Source organism: Borostomias antarcticus (assembly GCF_949987555.1).
Source record: "Borostomias antarcticus genome assembly, chromosome: 16".
Taxonomy (NCBI): Eukaryota; Metazoa; Chordata; class Actinopteri; order Stomiiformes; family Stomiidae; genus Borostomias; species Borostomias antarcticus.
In genome coordinates this window covers 19916706-19941010 of record NC_140249.1, presented here as the reverse complement: position 1 = coordinate 19941010, position 24305 = coordinate 19916706, and the positions used below count along the sequence as shown (strand labels likewise).

The following is a 24305-nucleotide window of genomic DNA, read 5'->3' as shown; positions in this document are numbered from 1 at the left end:
GATGTGTTGCATAACTTGTCAGTCATGTAATTAAGGTTACAGCAAAAAAAAAAAACAGGTTTTAGTAACACTAACCGAATCGATATTGAATTGAATCGAATCGAATCGTGATAATCTATTCCGAACCTTGTGAATTGGAATCGAATCGATTCTTGAAATTCGACTCGATACCCAGCCCTACTGGGAAGCAGAAAGCCATGTCTCTGATCAGGGTTGTATTGTCCTGTTTGTGACTCTAGAAGGCCATATTGCATTGACGGATGCTGCTGAAGAGCATTCAGAGCGTTTCTGCGGACGGAGCTTGGATGCGGGTTGTCAAGGTTACCTGCCGGAGCAGCCGGTGGATGTAGAGCTCTGACACGTGCTTGTTGAAAATCTTCACCGCCACTTCTTCATTCTTATAGACTCCTCGGTAGACAGTCCCAAAACCACCGTCCCCTGTGGTAGGGTTCAAACAACAAGAATAAACAACAACAAGAACAACAAACAACAAGATCTGTCAGAGCCTGTGTCTGACGGACGGACGGACAGACGGACAGACGGACAGACGGACAGACAGACATGACCAGACACAGACAAAGACTGACCCAGCAGGTTCTCCTTGGAGAGGTCCAGCTCAAGCTCCTCACTGTCCAGAATGATCTTGGCCGGCTGGTCACTCAGGATGAGGTCCGGGGCGATCTGGGAGATGGGCAGCGTACAGCGAGGGTCCTCTGGGCTCACCAACAGACAGTCTGCAAGAGGGAGAGCACACGGTTCAAACCACTCCAAATAAAAGATGGAGGGAGATGGTTGTTAAAAGCCGGAGTATCAGAGAGATTCATGCATTAATTCTTTCACTGGAACAACTGTAATGAATACCTTGGAAAGTGTAATACTCCACCGAAATAAGGAAAAAATAAAGCAATACTATTGACTATTATAATGAATATTATTTGCAAGTCTTAGAAATATGTATTCATTCAAGATAAGTGTCTAGGAAAATACTCTTTTTGGAACCCATGCTGTATGTACCTTTGTCTATGTGTTGGAAGAGCTCCTCCAGCAGCATCTTCTTCCACTCCTGTCCGTCCCCGAAGCTGTAGAGGGCCCACTTCTTCAGCAGGGCCTCCCCTCTGCCGTGGATGTCGGTGGTGAGCAGCCCGGGAAACCACTCCTCCAGCAGGGAGTCCACGTGGTCGACCACCTGACCCAGCAGCACGCAGCCTGGACACACGGAGAAGGACGTCCCCACGACGGCATCATCATCACAATCACAATCAAAACAGCCGCCGTGATCAACATCACCTTCTCGTCACTCTCATCTTCTTCCACATCAATCTTATCATTATCATGATCATTTTAAACTATAGTCTAATCATAAATCCGGTTCATCAACATCGAAATCATCATTGCTGGTTTGCCGGTACTGTACCTTTGCGTGAGCAGGGCACGGTGATCTTGACGAAGCTGGCAGGGTTGTCCTCCAGAGAGGAGGCCTCCACCAGACAGTAGGCCTCTGGGGACCAGCTCAGGTGGATGCCACTCCTCCAGTAGATACGATTGGGCCTCACTGACCTCTCTGGGGGGCACAGGACAGGGAACCCACTCCCTTAGTGGTACAGTACCACGTATTAACAGGGAACCCCCTCCCTTAGTGGTACAGTACCACGTATTAACAGGGAACCCCCTCCCTTAGTGGTACAGTACCACGTATTCACAGGGAACACAACCCCTTAGTGGTACAGTATCACATATTAACAGGGAACCCCCTCCCTTAGTGGTACAGTATCACATATTAACAGGGAACCCCCTCCCTTAGTGGTACAGTATCACATATTAACAGGGAACCCCCTCCCTTAGTGGTACAGTACCACGTAACAAGTGCATTGTGAACATGTTGTCCCCAACCCATGATGGTATGTCTTTTGCACGTACAGTTGTTTAGAGTGTGTGTGGTGTGTGCTTTTCTAGTTTACATGTCCTTGGTGATAAAGCGATTGACAGGTTGTGCTTATGAGTTGATGATTTATATTATTGACTTCCCATGCATGAAAAATCACCAAACTTTGCACTGTAGGTCCAGTCCTACAGTATGTCAAAAGTCCTCAACTGACATTGTGGGCCAATAATCCTGATGGTGGCGCTAAAGCAACAGTTAAAGTTTAAAACAAAACAAAAAATCATAACAAAACAGACGTACGTTTTGCAACCACCACCAAAACGTAGGCCCACATGAGTAGAAATGTCCATATGCTTCGAGCTGGCAGGAATTATATCAAACCCTATCAAATTATATCAAACCTATCAAACCCTACTCCTTCCACATTTTTGGTCAATTGACACCCCAATTGCTACACTACATCTTCAGACTAAGTAAAGTAAGTAAGTTAAGTTTATTTATTAAGCACTTTTCTCAGACATGATCACAAAGTGCTTCACAGAGATGATAAAACCATAGGTACAAAAGAAGGGCATAGTGCATTACCCCTCCAAGAACCCTGTCCAATGTTGTGTCCCTGTCTTGCACCACGACCGAAAGCAAATTCCTAGCACAGTACATTGAAAAACGGCATGTCAATAAAACGTTACATTCTGATTGTGATATCTACCAGTGTTGTGCATACCTCTTCCACAGAGCAGGTAGGACGAGACCTCCAGCAGCCGGTTGATCTGGCGCGACCAGTAGCCCATGGGGAAGTAGGGCATCTCGTACAGACGCACGATCACCTCGGAGTTCTCACAGTGGGGCAGCTCGATCACCGGCCTGTGCTTGGAGAGGCTGAAGGTGTGTGTGTGTGTGTGTGTGTGTGTGTGTGTGTGTGTGTGTGTGTGTGTGTGTGTGTGTGTGTGTGAGGGGGGGGGGCATTAGGGAGGGTAGAGACAGTGAGTGGTAACATGGAGTTAGAGGGGAAACTCTGCTCCTAACTGTGAGTCATCTTCATTTCTATCATAGGAACTGCTTGTGTGCTGTATATCCCTTTGTGTACTGTATGTCTAAGAGCAAAGACTACAATGTAAATAAGTCTGTGACTTTATTTTGTATTCTTTGATGATTTTTAGAGAATTGCATGTACAAGGTATTGTTTTTTTAAACAATTGTCAAATAAAAATACTACTACTACTACTACTACTACTACTGTCACAGGTATAACTGACTTTTGGTGCCAACATGCCACTCATTAAAATCCAAGTCTGCAGTCTGGTACGGTACGGTAGGGTGTAATATACAATATAACACAGTACACAATACAACTTTAGTTATCCTTTATCAAGTCAAATGTGGGTCACCTGCTGGGAACCAGGAGCTGGTCCTCTCCGAAGGGCATGGCGATCTGGAACTTCTCCAGCAGTTTGAAGTACTGAGTCAGGTGGTTTTTGGGGAAACGCTTGGTCTCGGACAAGAATCTCTCGACCACTGATCGCTGGACCACTCCTTTGGGGTGCTCCCAGAACCCCGAGCCTTTCAGAAGTAGTTTCTACAGAGAGAGGGAGGGGGTCGGACACGTCAAGCCCCCATAATGCACTGCAAACACTTTAATGTTCGATAAACATTCAGCCTATATTCAATCAGTAAAAGAGGCTTTTAAAAATTCCAACTAATTAATTGAAGTAACAGGCGACATTAATTGATTGTCAAAATAGCAATCAGTTACAGCCCTATGCCATCTCATGACCATGCAAACATAGAAAACGTCAAAAAGACTCAATAATACCAGGTAGAACTGACCCTCACCCTCACAAGCAAATGAATCTGGACAGTTTGCAAAGACTACCACCATTGAATTGAATCTACCAACCTGGGAGATGATGTTGCAAAGCCACTGTGGGTCTATGAAATACAGCTCTCTGAGCTGGAGCGCAGGGTCATCAAAGTGAAGAAGGAGACCTAACGACAGATATACATGTATATACTGTACATTCCACAGTGTGAAACATATACACATGTAACAAGCTAGAACTAAACGCTGTTATACCTGCACAACTACCAATACATTACTTCACTCTTTTCTACACAGATCCACGACCCCCCCCCCCCGCTGAATCTTTTGTGGTAAACACAATGCCTGCCCTTAAAACTGGGTAGCTAAGATAGCAGCAGACAAGCTAATCCAGCACAATTGGTGTATAGAAAATCCACCGGAATGCGGGAAATTAAGTGTTTTGCTCAAAATCTCCCTGAACCCCAGATCCTCTCCTTAATGTGTCCTCCCACAAAATAGCTTCAACGACCCTGCCCCCACACAGACACCTGCATCCAAACACACACACACACACAAACCCCCCATGTCCTACACCCCCCCCCCCCCCCCCTCCACTGACCAGCCTCGCTGAGGAAGTGGATGGCATGCGGGAGCTCCGCCTCCTCCAGCTGCAGCTGGCTCTCCTGGATGAGCTGGAGCAGGGCGTGGCGCCGCAGCACGGGGAACTCCCGGGGCGCCCTGGCCCTCTCCTGCAGAACCATCCTCTCCAGCTCCACGTAGCTGTCCGGAACCAGCTGACCCATCACTGGCTGGCCCTGGATCTGGGGAGAGGAGAACGATACTGGCCTAACATGCTCCAGCAGTGCCAACAATAAAAACAGCAAGTAGGTGACACTACCGATGACACTGTCAATAAATGATCGTACAGTAACACTAAAGCCATAATCTGGACTGTTGCTGTGGTTACCTTGAAGCCGGTGACCTCCCTGGCGATGGCCTTGCGCAGCCGGGCGATGGCGTCCGAGTCGTCGCAGACGGAGACCATGTGGTAGTCCTTGATGGCGGGGAAGCCCTGGTGGCTCAGTAGCTCCTCCCTGATCTTGGTGACGCAGGCCTGCAGCTGCTGCTCATCGCTCATGTCCGTGTGGGTGCCCACCAGGAGCACCGGGGACAGGGGGGCGACCGCCTGGGGGGCACAGGGGTGACGAAATACACACGCTCACACACGTACGACACACACAGAACGCGATATTCACAAGGGGTGAGTATGCCGACTCACACGATAGCTACAGGAAATAGTTTCTCTTAGAGGGGTTTTCCAATTACAGCTAAAGGCAACTTTTCGTTTTACTACTGTTGTGCTTGGACCTACTTTGATGTTGAAGAGCCAGGGTTTGAGGGCGTCCACCTGGGCAGCGCCCTTGCTGAGGTCATACACCACCAGGTACAGAGCCCGGGGGGTCAGGAGGTGGGGGTGGGACCCGCTGAACTCCTCCCCACCTGAGGCGAGAGACAAAGTCCAAAAAAACGTGAATGGTCATCAAATATTACAGGCAATAGTATTGTCATTGAACGCTCATAGGTGGTTATGATGTTTATTTTTCCTAATAAGACTCAGAAATCTTAGGTCAGAACCATGCATACTGTACAGTATGTATGATGAATCCTCATAAGTGCTCTTAACGTTTTACTTAATGTAACAAGTGTTAATAACTTAATATTGAAGTCAATTATGACTCTTCATATCAAGGCCATAGCGCTTGGTCACCTGAGAAGTCCCACACATTGAGCAGCATGTTCTTCTTGTCGCGGTCTCGGATGGTCCAGTCCCACACGTCGATCCCTGCCGTGGTCCGCCCCGCCAGCCACTGGGAGCGCTTCAGCTTCATGAGCTGCTGGATCAGGGTGGTCTTCCCGCTGCCCGCGTTCCCCACCACCATCAGCTTCATGCGGTAGTACGGAACCGCCTTCTTCAGGCGCTGCTGGAGGAACCTGGGGTATCACGGAGAACAGAGACCAAGAACAGGCTGTTTTGGGATTGGAGTTGAAAATCATTTGGAGAGGGGAATTCTGGAATGTTGTGAGGCTTGTTTATACATCCTAACCAGACATCTGAGAGCTTGGGCGTTTCCTCTACAGTAGGTTGATCTTTTTTTTTTTGGGGGGGGGGGGGGTATTAGGAGCTGCTCCGAAGCTAAGTTACTGCAATTTTATCATTAACATGACTCAGAGTAAGAATAATCAACAAGGAGGACAACATTCATTTGGTAGAGGGCAAATCCCAACCCTAAACCGGAAATCGGGTGGAAGGGACTTTAGATCAACCTGTGTATGTTGGTTGGTTGGTGCGTCCGTCCGTCACACATGTACCAGAGCCCACAACCTACAGTAGGTGAGCTTCTCATGGTCTCATGGTGATTTGTACAGGAAGCAGTTGCAGTTTGCAGTGGAAAGGTGGAGTCGATCATAATCAATAGTCCTGGCTCTAGAGAACAACATAAACTTAGATTTGCTAGAATTTAGGTCTCGTTTAAGATTGGTGAGAGCTTCTTGTAGTACATTAAAAGCAAGCTGCATATTAACAAAGGCTTCCTGAACAGTATCCGCAATACAGTAGACAACTGTACATGTGCTGGACAACTGAGGAGATGTCATAGTGTGGTTACGTAACGGGTGGGGGACGACATGTACACCGTGCCCTTGTTTTCTACTACAGTACTTCCAGGAAGACACTGACCTGACTATGTCCTTGGTCTTGCTGCCGATGTGTTTGAGGTCCAGGTGCAGACGCAGGCCGTCCAGGGGCAGGTCCCACAGCCGGCTCAGCCTGCCCATCTCATCAGGGAAGGAGCGCAGGCCCAGGTTACGACTCACATCCAGAGAGGTCAGCTCCTCCAGCAGGCCGATCTGAGGAGGGATCTGGCGGAGCGGACGGAGATGTTCATGCTACTGAGAGAACATACTATGTCAGTCACTTCTTATGAGTATATACCATATAATCTATACTGAGGCCATTTTTATGGGTTTTTATTTCGCTACTGTATGTGAGGTATATTTTTTGGATAATCTTCTGTACTGTAGGGTAAATGCCAGACAAACCTGGATTATTCAGTCTTACTTTTATATACTGTAGGATAAAACTCCTGCTCTGACTGAAAGAACAGCACCAGCAGTTAAATAAGGCAGTGTGTGTGTGTGTGTGCGTGTGGTGTGTGTATGTGTGTGTGTGTGTGTGTGTGTGTGTGTGTGTGTGTGTATCTGTATGTGTGTGTGTGTGTGCGCGTGTGTGTGTGTGTCTACCTCAGTGAGCCTGTTGTCACTGAGGTGGAATTTCTCCAGTCTGGCCCACTTGTAAATGGGCCCGCTCAGATCCAGAGCTCCGATGCGGTTGTGACTGAACATCAGCTCCCGCAGGTTCATGGACGCCCACACGCCCGGACCCGGCAGGGAAGCAATTTCATTGGTCCTCATGTCCACTGACCTCAAACTGGGAGGAGAAAGGTTATAACATGAGGGAGGATATTGAAAACAGAATGATTCATTCTTAAAACGTGCTAAATCAATGAGTACAGATATACTGTGTGTGAAAAATATAATAACTTAGACAGAAAAATAGTTTTAGTAGACCATTAAACCTACTTTGGAAGATCAAGTATGGCATCGGGAATGTAGCTAAAATTGTTATTGGACAATTTCAGCGTTGTTATTTTTGAAGGGAGGTGTGACAGGGAATCTGGGGGAGAACAAAAAATGACAGTAGCCTGAAAAGCTGTGAAATATCACAATGCCTTGATATCTACATGCATATATATTTTTAACCAGGTAAGTCGTCTAGTTGATAACACATTCCAGCAACTATAAAATGTGTTGTCTTACTGAGTTTGTTCATGGAGGCGTCGAAGGTCTCTAGTTTGGGGCAGCCAGACAGGAAGTCAGAGGAGATGCTCTCCACGCTGTTCTTACTCAGGTCTAGCGCCTTCATCTCTGACAGACACAGAGGAGCGCTCAGCTCACCCACTCTGTTCCTGGACAGACAGCAGATGGAAGGAGTTGGAGGAATTGTACTAACAGAGTTTGGTGATGTTTCTATTTGAGGAATAGTAATGATCAGACCTGAGTCCAATACTATTTACAAATACTGCCAAATACGCAGGGTGTACTTAAATCAAACAATCAAATAATTAGTGTAAGACTCAGATCTGGCATTGATAACACGTTCACGGCTGCAGTGTAAAATACAAGCTCAAGATACAAGCTGAATATTGTTTTTTTTTTTTTGCAGACTTTATCGCTCATATGAAAAGTGCATCAATAAACTCAATTTCCCAGCATACCCCTCCAGAGAGAGCTCCTCCAGCCGTGACATAGCTCTGCCCAGCTGGTGAGGGAAGGCGGTGATGTGGTTGAAGGACAGGTTGAGTTGGCGTAATGACGGGCAGGTCACAGCGGGGTCGAGGGCCAGCAGCGGGCCCACACAGTTGCGGGACACGTTGAGCGTGCTCAGTGAGGGCAGGGACAGGAGTTCAGCCGGCAAGGAGTGGAGCTGGTTACCTTGGAGATCCAGTCGAGTCAAACTCATCAAGCTCTGGTAAAAAAAAAAACACAAAACCAGACTTTTTTTAATTCATTTTTCACTAGGTGGCGTTTTGAGTAGCATTGAGGTGGTTGGTTAAACTAGCCCTGGTAAGCAACTCTGCCACAAACCTGGATAAGTTAGGTAATTTCTAGGGCTGTCAATTTAACACGTTAATTACATAAATCATTTATGCAAAAAATAACACATTAATTTAATTAACGCAAATTAATCAATTATTATTACGATTTTGTCCAGTGGACCCTGTAAGCTAGAGAGAGCAGAAGCACAGAATGTCTAGGCTAAATCTACCTCAGACAAACTGACAAACTCGGTCACAAAGTGAATTGCTGTGGACTGCAGGTCAATTGCTATGGTAGAAGACAAGGGCTTAATGGAAGTGTTGCAAATTACACTACGTCCTCCAATGCAGCTACAAGCTGGCATCAAGAGGCACAATAGTTTCACAAATCCACAGATGTATTGGCAAATATGTTGCTCAGATTGATTGATAGCCCTACACATAACAAGTGTATTGTTATACTTGATAATGCAAATAATAATTACATTAAAAAAAATATTGACTTCTAAAGCCACCTTTTGTCATGTCTATTCAATGCTTTACTTGTCTGTAATGTAATAAATAATGTAATGTCTTTTGATTGAAATAATCTTAATTTGGGGTCTCTTCCCAGCAAAAGATGATAAATGTGATTAATTGCGATTAATTAATTACAGATTATGTAATTAATTAGACTTTTTTTTTTAAATCGATTGACAGCCCTAGTAATTTCCAGTGCTAATGCCTGCTTATTTATACTGTGTAAGACCAACCCTGTGAGCCTGATATTTTGGCACCCTTTCAGCCGAGGGAGAGGATATGATAAACACAATAACCTCTCTCTGGTCATCTTGTGATTGGTTACCTCACACAGCGTGGATGGGAACTCTGATAGGCTGTTCTGGCTCAGGTCCAGGCGGTGCAGCTGCTCCAGCTGCTGTTGAACATAGTCCTCGTCCATCAGGCAGGACAGAGAGTCCAGCTCGTTCCCTGATAGGTCCAGCAGACGGATCGTCTCTCTGTCCCTGATCGGGGAGGCGAAGTTATCCCCAAACACCGGGGAGTAGATACCTGGTAGAAACTTGGTTAGACTTCATGATAGATCCCTACACAGTCATGGTCTATTCTCTGGTGAGACATGATGTATCTATGGACTTGATTTGGTGAAAGACTCGAATCCACAACATAACATAACACTTTCAGACAATACTTATAATTGTAAATTGCCATGAAAATAAATTAAACTTAAGGATCTACAGTTGACTGAGCTATCCTGATTTTGAATATTAAAACATTTAGTGACATTGGTCACTAAGGGATTTGTCGGGTCACACCTTTATGGTTTGAGCCTGTCCGGCCATATCTCCTCTGCAGGGGCTCACTGTAGTCAACCTCGGACAGCGCACCCTGCGGATAGATAGAGAGGGACAGAGAGAGAGGGAGAGAGGGAGAGAGAGAGAGAGAGAGAGAGAGAGAGAGAGAGACAGAGAGAGAGACAGAGAGAGAGAGAGAGAGAGAGTTACTGCATTCCTCTCCCAAAAACAGCTAAATTACACCCCTCCAGACTGGTTGAAAGGATGGATGTCCCACCTCTGCGCTGGTGTGTCGGCGACGCCCCTGCGTCCTCTTGAAGGATCCGACCCTCCACTCCTCCGACAGATCATTGGGAGACTTCAGTGCCAATGAAATTGAAGTCTCACTTCCTGTATATGTAAAAATAAAATAAAAAACATTTCTCAGTAGTAAACATTAAGACATTTCACATTAGTGACGAGTAAGACATGTACATTCAAAAGTACACACACAAGTAAATCCAGTTTAAAAAAAAAACTATTATTCTGTAATATCCATGCCTAATTATAAGAAGTTGATTTGCATTAGTAAGCGGCACAGAAATTCAACTGAGTCATGTTCGTGTGTGTACTGTATGTGTGTGTGTGTGTGTGTGTGTGTGTGTGTGTGTTTAATGACGTCTGATGTCAGGCCTGACCATCGCTCTCCATGTCGTCGTAGAAGACCAGACTGTCCTCCAGAGAGACGAAGCTGGAGTCGTCGCTCTCGTCCGACATGTAGCCAGAGGTCATGCAGGGGTCAGCCAACGACCTGGGGGGAGCGGGCGTGCACTTGTTTCTCTGGAAGGAGCGCACGTAGCGGGCCAGACACACACCTTTACCTGTGGACACAGAGCCAGACACACACACCTTTACCTGTGGACACAGAGCCAGACACACACCTTTACCTGTGGACACAGAACATGACCAACTGACTGGAACAGACTACATCTACATGGTCTTACACACATCAGTGTGCGTACCATCAATCAGTCACCTGGCAACTTGGACCTGGCAAACATTCTAGGGGTGTCTTAAAAATCTATTGGATCATTTCTCACAATACTTGCACAATTCCCTTTCTCAGAAACTTTACACGCTGTCCACAAGAGGGAGCCAGTAACCTATAAGGGTTAATAGCAGGCACAAAAGGTAAGTAATGATCTATGAATGGATGTAAGAAACACTCTAGCACGTAGACTAGACGTGGGGGAACAGATTACGAGGGAATCCATGACGAACATCTGTAGAAACTCACTGTTGTTAGCGCGTACGCTGTGGGCCCTGCCTGGTTCCGACAGCAGGGAGCTGAGCCAGGCGGCGTCCAGGCGTCCCAGGCGGAAGCCGCCCAGACAGAGGGCGCTGTTGTCCAGGTCCAGGCCCAGGCGGCCCAGCAGCAGGACGATGGCGGGGCTGTCCCCTCGCCGGACGCTGGCCCCCAGGGCGCTGCGCAGGTGCTGCTCGTGGACCCCGCGGCCCAGCAGCAGCTCCACCAGCTCCAGGGGACCGCCCCTCTCACACACCTGAGGGACACGCGTGCGTACGCACACACACACACACACACACACACACACACACACACACACACACATGCACACACACGACACAAAAAGGAAATGGTAGGATAATAGGAAAGGCAGTATTTTTAAATATTTCTAATCTAAATCAGTGTCGTTGTTCAACAACATCACTCATCATGCAGGGCTATTTGCACCAAAGTGGTCAGTGACTACTAGTGGTCAGGACAAAGAAAAAAACATCCATGATCGGATGGGATAAGTAGATAAGGATGATACTGCTAGACTGATAGTATAGTAAATTGACAGTTTGAGTACCTAGGACTGGAATGAGGAAATTATTACCACTGATAAGATAATGTAAGGACAAGCGATTACAAAAATTCCAATGTACCTGTACCCGTACTTGTTACACATGGCAAATAAACTTTCTATTCTATTCTATCATTCTTTACCAATAATATTCAAGATTCACCAACATTCTGTAGGGATCTTATAATCAATCAGACCGCCAAATCTGCTCACTTCATAATTCATCTCATTCTCACTTGAGCAGTACTGGGCTCCACATAATTACAGGTATCTGGACCAACCGCAGTGACCAGTGCTTATGTGCAGCAAACTGACTTGGTATATGAGAGACTCCGTCTTGGTCTTCCTGTTGATGTCGGCCCCCAGCTGGATGAGGCACTCGGCCATGACCACATCGCCGTCCTCGCACGCCTTCTCCAGCATGCTGTACCTCAGCTCCGCATCCCACGCCATCTTGGACAGGGCCCGGCACGCCGCCTTGCGTAGCTAAGGTGGAGGGGGGAGGGGGAGAGGGAGTTATACTGGAAGTAATGTGGATCTTTGGTGGAGAGAGACTGAGATTGAAGGGCGGGGGGGTTGGGAGTGAGAACAGAACGAACGATTGGGGAGAAGATAGAGAGTAGAGACACCCTTACAGACACACAAACACACGCATGCACACAAACACACACTTACCGGGTTGCTGTATTGTTCTGGTGGGCCCTCTCTGAGCTGCTCAAAGATCTGTCTGTCAAAGTGTTCTCTATGCAGCTCACCAGCGGCCCCCGAGCAAGCCTCCAGCATCCTGAGGGCCACCTGGAAACCCTGTGGGACAACCATCAACACACCAGGAGTTTTACACAAAAACTATCAATTCGACATTCCCTCTTGTATTTCCCAATATTCTGAATCTGAATGTTCTTCCTAGGAAATCTGACTTCTCATGCATGAAAAATCACCAAACTTTGCACATAGATTCAGTCCTATGACCGGACATTGTGGGCCAATAGGTGGCGCTACAGCAACAGTTTAAAACTTTAAAAAATCATAACAAATCAGTCATGCGTGCTATCACTTAGCAAAATGTAGTCCCAAGTGAGCAGAAACCATATGCTTTGAGCTGGCAACAAATATGAAGTCCACTTGTTTTTTCTCGGAAACTGTAAAACCTATCAAACCCTACTCCGCCCACATTTTTTGGTGAATTGACACCCCAATTGCTACATTGTATCTTCAGACTGTCCTCCACAAAGGATCTTCACAGATTTTTGAAATCAAAAACTAAGCCCACAACGCATCAAAATGTTTTACTTTAAACAGCACTGTATGCAGCTACTGCAAATACTCGCTCAATAAATCTCCAATGTTCATGAAAAAAATACAATTTTCATGACATGGTAGATGTAGTGTGACATTTTTCAGAATTGTATCTACAAAACTGAAAAAAACTTTCTTTTTTTTTTTTACACAGTATTTTGAAGTCTGTCCTAATTGTGTCCCCTCAAACTACTGCTGTTCATACAGGAAAAAATACACTACCCACAATCCTATAGTGCAATGTCTCCACTAATCAGAGTTGGACTACAACTGGCTAAATTGACTGATTGAGAGGAGACCTGTGCCACTGATTGTTTGATTGATTTACCCTTGTCATGTGTCCAGGAATTTACATCCAAACACCTTAAGCCTTTGTCCTTGTAATTCATCACCTCCCCCCAAGCCCCCTGCAAACCCTAGTTTCAGTCTCCCCTTTGTAATTGTAAAACACCTCAACTCTCCCCCTTTTGTAATTGTAAACACACTCTGCCTAGCTCTTCCTCATCTCTTTGTTTAAGTCAGAAGGGCCACACCTTCGTCTTCCTCGTCCTGATTCAGACCTTTCACATGTCTTTACTCTTGGCCACGCCTGCCATTCATGTACAATGCAGTAGCCAATCACATCCTGGAAGCACTGTACCTTTGTTTTGATTGCATATAAGCCACAGCAATACCCATGAACTCACTTCTCTGACGAAACCACCTTTGTTTGCGTTGTTCAGGAAGTCCTTGCGCACGTATTGTTTTCCACAATAAACCAGACTCAACCTTTTGAACGTATCTTGGTAAATCTTTTGACTAGACAAGTTTAAAATACTATCACAGTTGGCGAACGGGAATGGAATAACTGCCTGCGTTTTGCTTCGGGATTCCAGTGGATGAACTGATCGACAGACGTGTCGGTCCATATGGGCGTTGGAAAATCAATTTTCTCTCTTGCGCCAGAGCGCACGCCGAGATTATTTCCTCAGTTCTTCCACTGGATTCTTGAGGCTCACAGGTACGTTTAAACGAACCCTCTGATGGTTCTGAGTTGTATTTGCCTTGATTTGGTTCAGTTGTGTTGGTCTGGAGTGTTGAAAACAGGAACCCCAGCGTGGGTATTTAGTCCTACCGAGGGTAGGGCGAGCATGGTTGATGTTTCGTTTCCAGAACGATACCAACTAGCTTAAGCCTCATTGTTGATGTTCGTTTCAGAACGATACCAACTAGCTTAAGCCCCGTTTGTTGATGTTCGTGTTAGCACGATTGCCAACTAGCTTCGAAGTGATTGTTGATGTTCGTTGAAGAACGATTACCAACGAGATGGTAGCTACAGGGCGTGATTGAGAGTTTTGCAATCCGCGTTTCTGGTAGAAGCGTTTGTCCCTTTGTTCCCGGGTGACTTGGTAAACCTAACGAGCGTTATCTTTGACCAAGTGGCTGTACAGTATTTTGGTAGGATCTAGACGTCAGGTTTAGCCTGGACCAAAGTTGCTGGTGCAGCCGGGCATGCTTGTTGTAAACGTAAGCGCTTTGTTTCATGTTTGTGTGTTAAGTCGTATATTAGTCGTTTTTGGTCGTCGTTTGGTCGTTCTTTGTTTGCGTTCCCGTGTGAGTCTGCTGCGTTCTCTCTTGTATGTGCACGGGGGGGTTGTTCGTCTTATGTGTTTACTGTTTGAGCCTCGGCTCTTGATTGTATGTTTGTTACGCGCGCCATGGATCCAAGTAAAGTATTGTAAGTATTTTTGTACACTTTTTAGACTGTTAAATTTCGTAACTGCTAGATTCCAGTAAGCTAGCTGGTTGCCTAGGAGACGCAGGAAAACACTGTCCCGGTGATCCGCCTTGAGCCAGAGGAGAACACAGGACTTCGCTGACTGGGTGAGTACTAAGCGAATTTAATGTGTCTTAATGTGTGTTTCTTTCGAAATTGTATTCTTTCCCGCCGTGAGTTAACCATAAGGTTTCCTTTCATTGCTGTTTTGGGGTTTTAGGCTGCGTCGTGGTTATTTAGGGATTTGTTTCTTTAAATTTCCCCGCGCTGCCAAAGACAACTTCCGGGTCATACATGCAACATTTTGGGATCACCACTAGGTGTCCCTGTAACCCCGGCTACTAACATATGGCTAGAGGATGTCACAGGATTAAACGTCTAGCCTGATGAGATTGTTGTGCTAAAGCATTTTCGATTTCTTACATTCATATCTGACATTTTAGTGTTAAATTCTAAGATTCTAAGCAGCTAGAGGTGGTTGAGATGATTAGGTTAAGGGAAAAGCCTGTTAATTCTATAGCACCCAACCAGGCTGTTGCTGCTCCCGCATTTAGCCACGCCCCTTCTCTCTCCCCTCTACAATACGAGTTAAGAGCGCCCCTTAATACGAGGTATTCGTCCGAGCAAAAGCAGGACAGGAAGAAAGAATTGGCTAAAGCCATATCTGAGGCTAAGTTTAATTTGGAACAACTGCAAATGGCTAGAGATAGTCTGGAGGGACCGCAAATACAAGCGCCTCTGATACGCTGCCCAAACCCTGTTCCTCGCCCTTCACAAATGAATTAAAAATAAAGGTGCAGGTCTGAAACAAAAACGGGGACGGCGACAAAGGGAGAATAGGCAACGTAGCAGTAGGTCTAAGCATGTTCACAGGTACAGACAGAGTGGGAAAAATGAGGCATGTTTTCATTGTGGTCAATATGGTCACTGGATTGAACAGTGTCACAGTTACCGCAAGCTGAATGAAAGGGAAGAGCCTCCGATTTGGGGTCGAGCGCCACCTGCTGGAGTTCCCTTGAACAACTCACAAGGGAAATTTTAACTAGCCAAGATAGAGATATATATATAATTTTTAAGGTAAATAAACAGGATGAAATAGATGTAGAGCCTTTGAGTTTTAAGTTGTTGTTAATGTTTCTGAGATGATCTTTTAGGTATTGGTGGGAACTCAAAAGTCTGACAGGGTTTTGAATAGGGGTTTTGATTCAGGAGTTTTGTTTCAATAGTCAATGAATGGCCATAAGCTGTTCGTTTTATGCATTCTACTGTATGAATTTCATTCATATAATGATGTGTTTTTTGAGGAGTTGGCTTTAGGCCTCCCTTTTGCTATTGAACCCAGTCTGTGTTTTGAGTCTTAATTTTCAGGTGCTATGGACCCTGGGCGGCAGATCTTTGAGGAGCCTGGATCATGCCTTCCTGGGGACTGCTTGGGACCTGCTGTTTGTCTGTTTAACTGGTTGTTTTGTCTCTCTTTCTGATATGTAGCTTAAGACATAAGGTTTGTGCATAATAGTGGGGGGAATAGATAAGGTTTGCCAGTGTCTTAATCTGAATGCAGCATCTCATAACCCAATTATATATATTTTTTTAAATGGTTATGTTAAATATCTCATGTTTATAGTTTGAGGCACATTCATCGGGCCTGAGTGTTTTTTCTGAGTGTTTTTTTACAGACAACTGTCGTTCCGGGAGTGATGGGTGAATGCCGAACCAGGAGACGGGCACAGGACCGGAGGTGGAGATGAAGGTTACCGGCCTGTTTCCCTACAGATAAGCGATCTGGGGTTCGTGAGATGCAAAGCCAACGCCACGTCACCAACTCACTGTGAGCGACAGATAAGTATGAAACAGAGAAGAGACCATTTTGTCCGAAGCAGTGCCCAAATACTCTGTCCTCAAATGCAGAAGAGGGAGGGTTTAGATATACAAATTTTAGCTATACAAATGAAGCTTTGATGGAGTTTTTTGATTAGTTAATTGTAAATGAAGCCAGTTCATTTTAGTGTCATTTTCTTTGCCCCATCTCTATTTTTATCCTGACTTCAGGAAATTTTTGCTTTCACCCTTAGGGGGTGTTGTTTTGTTGAGACGAGAATATGGTTATTTTATTTTCATAAAATCGCGAGAGAAATTCTAGAGCCAAATCCAATTGCCTTGATCATGACTGGGGACTGGGCGTGTTGAAGTCATTCTAAACACTGCCCCTGATGTCACTGTAGGGTACTGCAGACTGGCTCTAAATGACACTTGAACAGACAACCTGTTTAAGTTTTCCTGACTGAATAACAACATTTTTTCCCCAAAGCAGGAGCTTGCGCTTAACCATATTTCTGAGAATCTCCAACAGATTTTGAATAACCGTTCCTGACCAAAGAAGGGAACAGGGAGACCAGACCAGAGGACTCTCCTTTTGCTCTTCTGTTTTGTCTCTGTTTGTCTCTCTCATCTGTGGATCCACAGACGGAGCACTTCATCAGCCTGTGCTAGGGGAGCGGGAGCGCCGAGATGAGCCCTCCAGCAGCACGACCCGGGCCGGCCCTACGTGGAGCAGTACAGGGATGGACCGGGTTCAGTTCAAGAGCCTGTACGTGCTGCTGGCGCCCTGGCTGTGTGGTGTCCCACCGCACCTTCACCCTGCTGAACCAGGACAGGGACTCCCTCCTCACCCTCCGAGAGCTCGCTGCAAAAGCTGCGGCTGTCTCTGCTTCCTCCCCTGTGCTTTCTATGCTCTCTGTACCATCCACAGACCCTGACAAGATTCCTCCACTGTCCCTGGCAGACATTTCTGACCTACAAGCATCTGCTCCACCTGCGGAGAAAAAGAAATGGAGGAATAAGTGCACATTCCACCACCAAGCTAACCTGTATCTAGGGCCTAATGACAAACCTGTACTACCTCGTTCATGTTTTCATTGTGCTTTCAAACTAGCCCACGGGCCAGATCATGTTTCAAAAAACAGGGGTGGCGGAGGATGTTAACAGATGTCTCCAACAGAGTGAGGACCGCCATTTCCTGAGGCTAAGGAGAGGTTCCTGCATCACATCTCTCCTGGGGATTGGGTCCTGGTCCACGACCACAGACGAAGGAGCTGAAATCGCCGAGGTGGCTCGGGCCGTACCAGTTTCTACTCATCACGCAGACAGCGATCTGAGAGGACTTCGTGGATCCATGCAAGCCATTGCCGACGGGTCCAAGCAGCAGAGGACGGTCCACCAGGGGATCGCCAACACCAGGAGATCAAGGATCCAGCTGAACCAGAGGGCTCAGAGGCCAAAGCTATGAGCTGCCACAACTGTCCTCTCCTCTGACGAGGAATCGGAGGAAAAATGACCTTGCTGGTCACCTCCTTCTCATGGTCGTTATGGAGAAACTCCACAGCCATGACCTCACAAGATGCACCACACACGCACACACCTGCACACACTACAACTAACATTGAACATAACTGATTCAATCAACGCGACATTGAAGTTGCGATCTAGAAGAGAAGACGCCTTGCATTTCCCCAATGACATTCTATTGCCCAAAAGAGAAGTGTCACCTAGATGGACTGTTGGATATACACTGAACAAGAGTGACCTTGACAGCCACCGCCACACTCTCCTCTCCTCTGATGAGCAATCGGAGACTGACCTTGCCGGTCACCTCCTTCTTGTGGTTGTGGTATGACAACACACACCTGCACACACTGGAACCTACATTAAACATTCAGAGACGCACACATGGAAGCTATGTTCCATAGGACATCACATGCGATTATTCACAAGAATGAATGAACTTTGAAATAATCTGAAAAATATCATATTTGTTTACAAGAGTTACAATGGTTGAAACATGAGTTGATAAATAAGTTTGGGTTTTTCCTCTAAATTGACCAAGAGGTTTTTTGCCTTTCTTACACTGGTAACCATTTTTTTTTTTTGCCTTGTTAAATCAAGTTTTTTGGTGAATGGTTGTCCACTCTTAGACTATAAATAGTATATAATCATGTCATTTTTTTTATCTTGTTTCCTGTCAAATTTCTGAAGCAAGGGGTTTTGGTGCGTGATTTTGCACGTTGAAAGAAAATAATAATAAAAAAAAAAAAGAGATTTTTTTTTTTTTTGCTCCACCTAGTGGAGAGATTATTTCCTTTCCACATGTATAGCATAGCTGACTGTTTACACTGTGTTTGGATTTTATATTTTATTTTTGTGTACCTGTTCAGGCACAAATGGGGGATTGTCCAGGAATTTACATCCAAACACCTTAAGCCTTTGTCCTTGTAATTCATCACCTCCCCCCAAGCCCCCTGCAAACCCTAGTTTCAGTCTCCCCTTTGTAATTGTAAAACACCTCAACTCTCCCCCTTTTGTAATTGTAAACACACTCTGCCTAGCTCTTCCTCATCTCTTTGTTTAAGTCAGAAGGGCCACACCTTCGTCTTCCTCGTCCTGATTCAGACCTTTCACATGTCTTTACTCTTGGCCACGCCTGCCATTCATGTACAATGCAGTAGCCAATCACATCCTGGAAGCACTGTACCTTTGTTTTGATTGCATATAAGCCACAGCAATACCCATGAACTCACTTCTCTGACGAAACCACCTTTGTTTGCGTTGTTCAGGAAGTCCTTGCGCACGTATTGTTTTCCACAATAAACCAGACTCAACCTTTTGAACGTATCTTGGTAAATCTTTTGACTAGACAAGTTTAAAATACTATCACACATGTTAGTCTGTGAATATATAGCCTACATGTAATTGTAATATTACAGTTTGAGAACCTTTAATGATGCGTACATAGGACTGGAATGAGGAACTGATTCGTGCTGATAAGACACTGTAAGGACAAGTGATGACAAGAATTCCAATGTACTTTTTACATTATATAAATAAGTATTAGTAGCATTTTTTGGGGGGGCTGCAAATGGATTAAGTTATCCAATTTTTATTTTGAGATTAACTAGCTACTCGTATCGTAGGCGGCAGATGTCAAAGCCCAATATCTGCTTAGAAAAATAATCAATACCAAACCGCTTCCTTCTCTGGACCGGAGAAACAACTGTGAAGCGAATAGGCCGCAGGCTAACGCCAGGTGACTCCTTCATGCTACAGTAGGAGTGTCACCGGAAGTGGTAGTAGAGAGTGACTGTGTCAGGAGGCCCACGAGGACTCTGTGTTTAGCCTGCCCACGCCAGAGAGGACTATTGGGGTTGGGATTGTAGGGATTGTACTATAGATCTTCCTGAACTAAACTGTTTTAAGTCAACCTGGACGGACTGCCAGCTCCTACCTGGGAGACAGAAGTGTAGCCGGCGAGACCTGGACACCACTAGGGGCGGTTATAATATGTTGAAAGACAAGAGAGACACTTGTCTGTGATTCAAATAAACAGTAGTAACGGTATATCAACCCAACGCTGATTTACAGTCACCTTTAAGAGCATCTCTGGGTCCTCTCTGTGCTGCGTGAGAGAGGTGACCAGAATGGAGGCCAGGACAGGGACGATCATCCTGGACAGCTTCTTCTTGGCCACGAGGTAGCAGAGCAGGTTCAAAGCCCAGTAGTGTATTTCTGGACAGGAGACGAGAAACAGGGGGAACTAGAACATTCGAGAGCACAAACCAGTTGAATCTGCTACCCTACCAGTATTTAAACAATATATCATTCTTTGTCTGATATCAGACATTATTTTGAGATATGTAAAACATTTAAAACCTAGAAGGGCTCTCAGAGAGCGCAGACCTCCGTCCATGATGCATGTCGTCAGCATGTACAGTGGCATTAGGGTATCGATACTTCGATACAAAAATGTCAAATATATACTAATACTGGTGGTATCAGCTGGGGTTGGCCGAATGGGTGCTCTTCGGCTCTGCTCTGTGATGTATCTCAGCTACCTAGCTAACTAGACATGACAGGACCGAAAGTAGTAATCTACAGTAGCTAGCTACAAGTATACCTATCTAATTCAAAGCAGTTGATCTTCGCCATCATGCCATGATTAAATTATTTCGATCCTAATACCAGCAAAATAGCTAGGTAGCTATCTAGCTGAATCCTTCCCAGCATGCTATTGATTACGTTATAGTATAGCTGCACGATCATGATAAAATAGTATAATTGCGATTATTTTGCCTGATATTGTAATTGCGATTATTAAGTTCAAATAAGTGCAAATTTTACACTTTAGATACATTTCCTGTAGTGCCACCTTCATATATAAAACATCAGCCCTGGGGGGCCCAGGCAGCTGTCTATCTGCTATCTATCAGTGACATTGCTCACAGCGCACTCATGAGATTCGTCTGACATTATTCGTCTGCGTGCCCCAGGCACACTCAATGCAAAACAGAATTATTAACTGCATTAATTGCGTCCATTTGCAATTAGTTGCATAAGTCATTATCACAACTTTATAGCTAGAAGGTAACTATCCATGGGTGTATTAAACATTGTGAAGTACCCGCATGTGCTGGTCTGGTCTATCTGGCAATGTTAGCGAAAGCGAAAAACTATTTGTGGATCTGCCCTGTGATTTGGATCCACTCTAGAATTTTATGAGTTCTTCCTTAGCCAATGCTACACCCTTCCATAGGTTCATGAAAATTATTCTTGTTTTTTCATAATCCTGCTAACGAACAAACTAACACGCCACCGAAAAAATAACCTCCTCCCTTTTGTGTCACAATAGTGTAGCTCTCACCTCGGTCCTTAGGAAACATCTGTAGTGTGTGGAGCACTGTGTCTATGGCCCCCTGCTGGCAGAGCAGGTCCACTGCGCCAGAGCAGTCAGCCAGGGCAGAGAGAACCCTCAGACCAGCCTCCTGGATGGCCGAGCTGCTGATGAACTACAATACAAACGAGCAGACATAGAAGCTCATCCATCACTGATGTTCGTATGATTTCAGGGTTCTGGAATAATATACAGTATAACTTTCATACAAGCCTAATGTTGTTTTACCCTGTTGAGGGCCTCCAGGTAGACAGTGTGAGCACCCTCCACCACACACTGGTTCTTTAGCACTTTCAGAGACAGGTCCACTGTGTCTGGGTCTGCCACCGACATACCGTGCTCCCGCAGGCTCCTGTCTGCTCACACACACAGGCATACAAACATACAAACACACACACACACACGCACACACACACACGCACAAACACAGACGCACACGCACTCACATCAACATCAGACATTTTCAGAAAGACATTTTATTGGCTTTTTCCAAATGTTTTGGAAATAGAGACAGTGTTTATTGTATATTTCAGTATTCTACAACGGAGAGTTTGGATACTTGATTCTGATTGGCTAGCAGCCGTGGTAAAATACTCTGTAACCCACTGCTGCGACCGCATAACAATTAGTATTAATGCGCCGTCAATCTCATTGACGAGGCCATTGATAAAATCAAGCGGTAGGCTATGCTTTGCGTAGCAACCACTCGCAGCAACCTCGCCTTTTTCGTATCCTATTACAAAAACGCACTCATCAGTCCAACTCCAACACTTCCACACCCCTACCAGCAAAAAAGAGTGCTCTGGAGAACTGTTTTAATAACTGCACCATAGCTGTAAATATTCAAATAAACGTGAACCACCCGAATTATGCCTTATGGCTTATGTGAACAAGGCCAACCCAAATAGGCGAGATGTTGCCTGGCAACCATGGTAGCCTATGTTGCCTGGCAACCATTTAATTCAGAACTATAGCCCATCGCGGAAGATTTTGTAAATACTAAAATGATAAGAATGATCGGTAAATAAATGATTGAATGTTACTACTGAGTGTTTTTGTGAATATATACATGTAGTAACCGTTGTAGAAAAGCAATTGACCACTCGAGGCAGTGGGTTACAGGGGATTTTACCACAGCTACGGGGGTTTTAGGCCCTTCGCTATCACGTCGAGCCTAACAACACCCCGTAGCTGTGGTAAAATCCCCTGTAACCCACTGCCTCTCGTGGTCAATTGCTTAATTTGATTATCTTAGAAACTTGATCATAGCGACATTGGTAAATATTGGTTATCAGCCATGACAGTTAATATCTGTTATCGGTATCGGCCCAAATTCCTATCGGTGCGTCCCTACTTATCTAGAAGCTGTTGGCCATCTGGCAGCCTGTCGGTTACCTGGGCAGAGGAAGACCAGGCTGGCTCTGAGAGCCTCCAGCTGGACCTCGGGCTGGAAGTTGTGGACCTTCATGGCTCTGAGGATCTGACCCATGGCCATGTTCAGCTCGTCCAGACTGGCCGTCCTGCAGAGGGGAGACAGGGAGACTGGCTCACCAGACAGGAACATGCACTTATATGAAAAAGTCTTTCTGAAAATGTCTGATGTTGATGTGTGTGTGTGTGTGTGTGTGTGTGTGTGTGTGTGTGTGTGTGTGTGTGTGTGTGTGTGTGTCTACCTCCCCTGGAAGAGCAGGTGCAGCAGCTGACAGGCACTGCTGGAGACCTCTGGCGTGGAGACGTGTCTCTTCATCATCTCCACCACGTTGACATGAAGGCCGTTGGACAACAGCAGAACGCGCATCTTACCTACAAACCCACAGTTAGTGTTAGTTAGGTCATGATACAGATTGTACCTATGCTCCTATACAGAACGTAAACAATACGACAACAAGTCTTCCTCCCTCCCTCAGAACAGTTCATAGTTAATGTGTCAGTGTAATAAGTAGTAGGCAAAGATCGGAGCGGGAAATAAGATAATGACAGGTGAATGGTTACTAATGACAGCTGGTGAATGGTTACTACTGTACTACTACTACTACTACTACTACTAATAATAATAATAATAATAATAATATATAATAATTCATTTTATTTATAAAGCACTTTCATTGTGAACACAATCCCAAATCTTACATATGATGTTTGAATTCAAAACATACATTTTACTCATCTCTGTTAGAGGGGTAGTTCAGAATTTTGGACATAGAGCCTCATTTATGACTTACCCATAATGTTGTTGATTGATATCCCTTTAACTCGCAAGTTAGCTAGTGTTAGTTAGCTGACAGTTCACTCGTTTAACAAAAACTCGTTTAACACTCACTAAAGCCGATCCCACATGCCAGCTCTTACAGAACTATGTCTCGTTGAGAGACACTTGCACATGACCACTAAATGTACTGTACATAGCACACACCACACGCACATTAATCTCTGGCTGCGTTCTTTCTGTGCATGCTCTCTGTCAAAGGGGATGGACGTCTATGGTGGGTAAATAGCTTTCAAGTAGAACTGGACAACAGCGAAGAATTAGTTTTTAATCCAAGCGCAGAACGGAACATTATTGGACGCCTAGACGGCAGGAAAATAAGGAATAACAACCTATTTAAACAAGTCCAGAAAACATCCAGTAGGAGAGTCTGTTGGTAATAACTGTTGCTTGATTAAGAGCACCGCAATAACGGACAGACAATAGATATCCATTAGCAAAGTTTTGACTTGAGCTTCTGTAAATATAGAAACTCACTCACTCCTGCCTGCGTGTGCATGTCACACAACTTTTCAGATTACATGCGTTGGCGCATATAAACACCACAGCATATTAGATCACATCCCATGTACAGTAAACAGTTGCCCTGAAATCTTCAATCGGATTAAATTCAATCAAATTGAAAAAAGTGTGCATGTAAATGCAGCTATTGACTACCGTACATATTTTTTTCTGAAATGAGGTCCCATGAGATGGCTCTTCTGCTTCCACTTAAACACTCTTAGAAAGGCTTTTCTAATTTCCATCCATCCATCTCGCCGAGGCAGCAGCTCAGCTTTTCTAATTTAC

General features: G+C 45.2%; 1 protein-coding gene across 1 annotated transcript in view; it reads right to left on the bottom strand.

Moving 5' to 3' along the window:
• lrrk2 (leucine-rich repeat kinase 2) overlaps window positions 1-24305 on the bottom strand; it is a gene marked incomplete at its 5' end in the record, with an annotated part of 41614 nt that overhangs the window by 8059 nt on the left and 9250 nt on the right. The window contains 28 exons of the mRNA XM_084451188.1: window positions 326-438; window positions 588-734; window positions 1015-1206; window positions 1415-1561; window positions 2607-2761; window positions 3271-3458; window positions 3780-3868; window positions 4303-4504; window positions 4651-4869; window positions 5056-5183; window positions 5452-5675; window positions 6421-6602; window positions 6984-7170; window positions 7323-7416; window positions 7560-7708; window positions 8018-8268; window positions 9183-9388; window positions 9652-9724; window positions 9908-10020; window positions 10308-10490; window positions 10907-11171; window positions 11793-11963; window positions 12153-12281; window positions 19949-20088; window positions 21221-21365; window positions 21479-21606; window positions 22646-22770; window positions 22924-23053. Coding sequence (XP_084307314.1) covers window positions 326-438; window positions 588-734; window positions 1015-1206; window positions 1415-1561; window positions 2607-2761; window positions 3271-3458; window positions 3780-3868; window positions 4303-4504; window positions 4651-4869; window positions 5056-5183; window positions 5452-5675; window positions 6421-6602; window positions 6984-7170; window positions 7323-7416; window positions 7560-7708; window positions 8018-8268; window positions 9183-9388; window positions 9652-9724; window positions 9908-10020; window positions 10308-10490; window positions 10907-11171; window positions 11793-11963; window positions 12153-12281; window positions 19949-20088; window positions 21221-21365; window positions 21479-21606; window positions 22646-22770; window positions 22924-23053 — 4475 coding nt within the window. The remainder of the gene's footprint in view (window positions 1-325; window positions 439-587; window positions 735-1014; window positions 1207-1414; window positions 1562-2606; window positions 2762-3270; window positions 3459-3779; window positions 3869-4302; window positions 4505-4650; window positions 4870-5055; window positions 5184-5451; window positions 5676-6420; window positions 6603-6983; window positions 7171-7322; window positions 7417-7559; window positions 7709-8017; window positions 8269-9182; window positions 9389-9651; window positions 9725-9907; window positions 10021-10307; window positions 10491-10906; window positions 11172-11792; window positions 11964-12152; window positions 12282-19948; window positions 20089-21220; window positions 21366-21478; window positions 21607-22645; window positions 22771-22923; window positions 23054-24305) is intronic.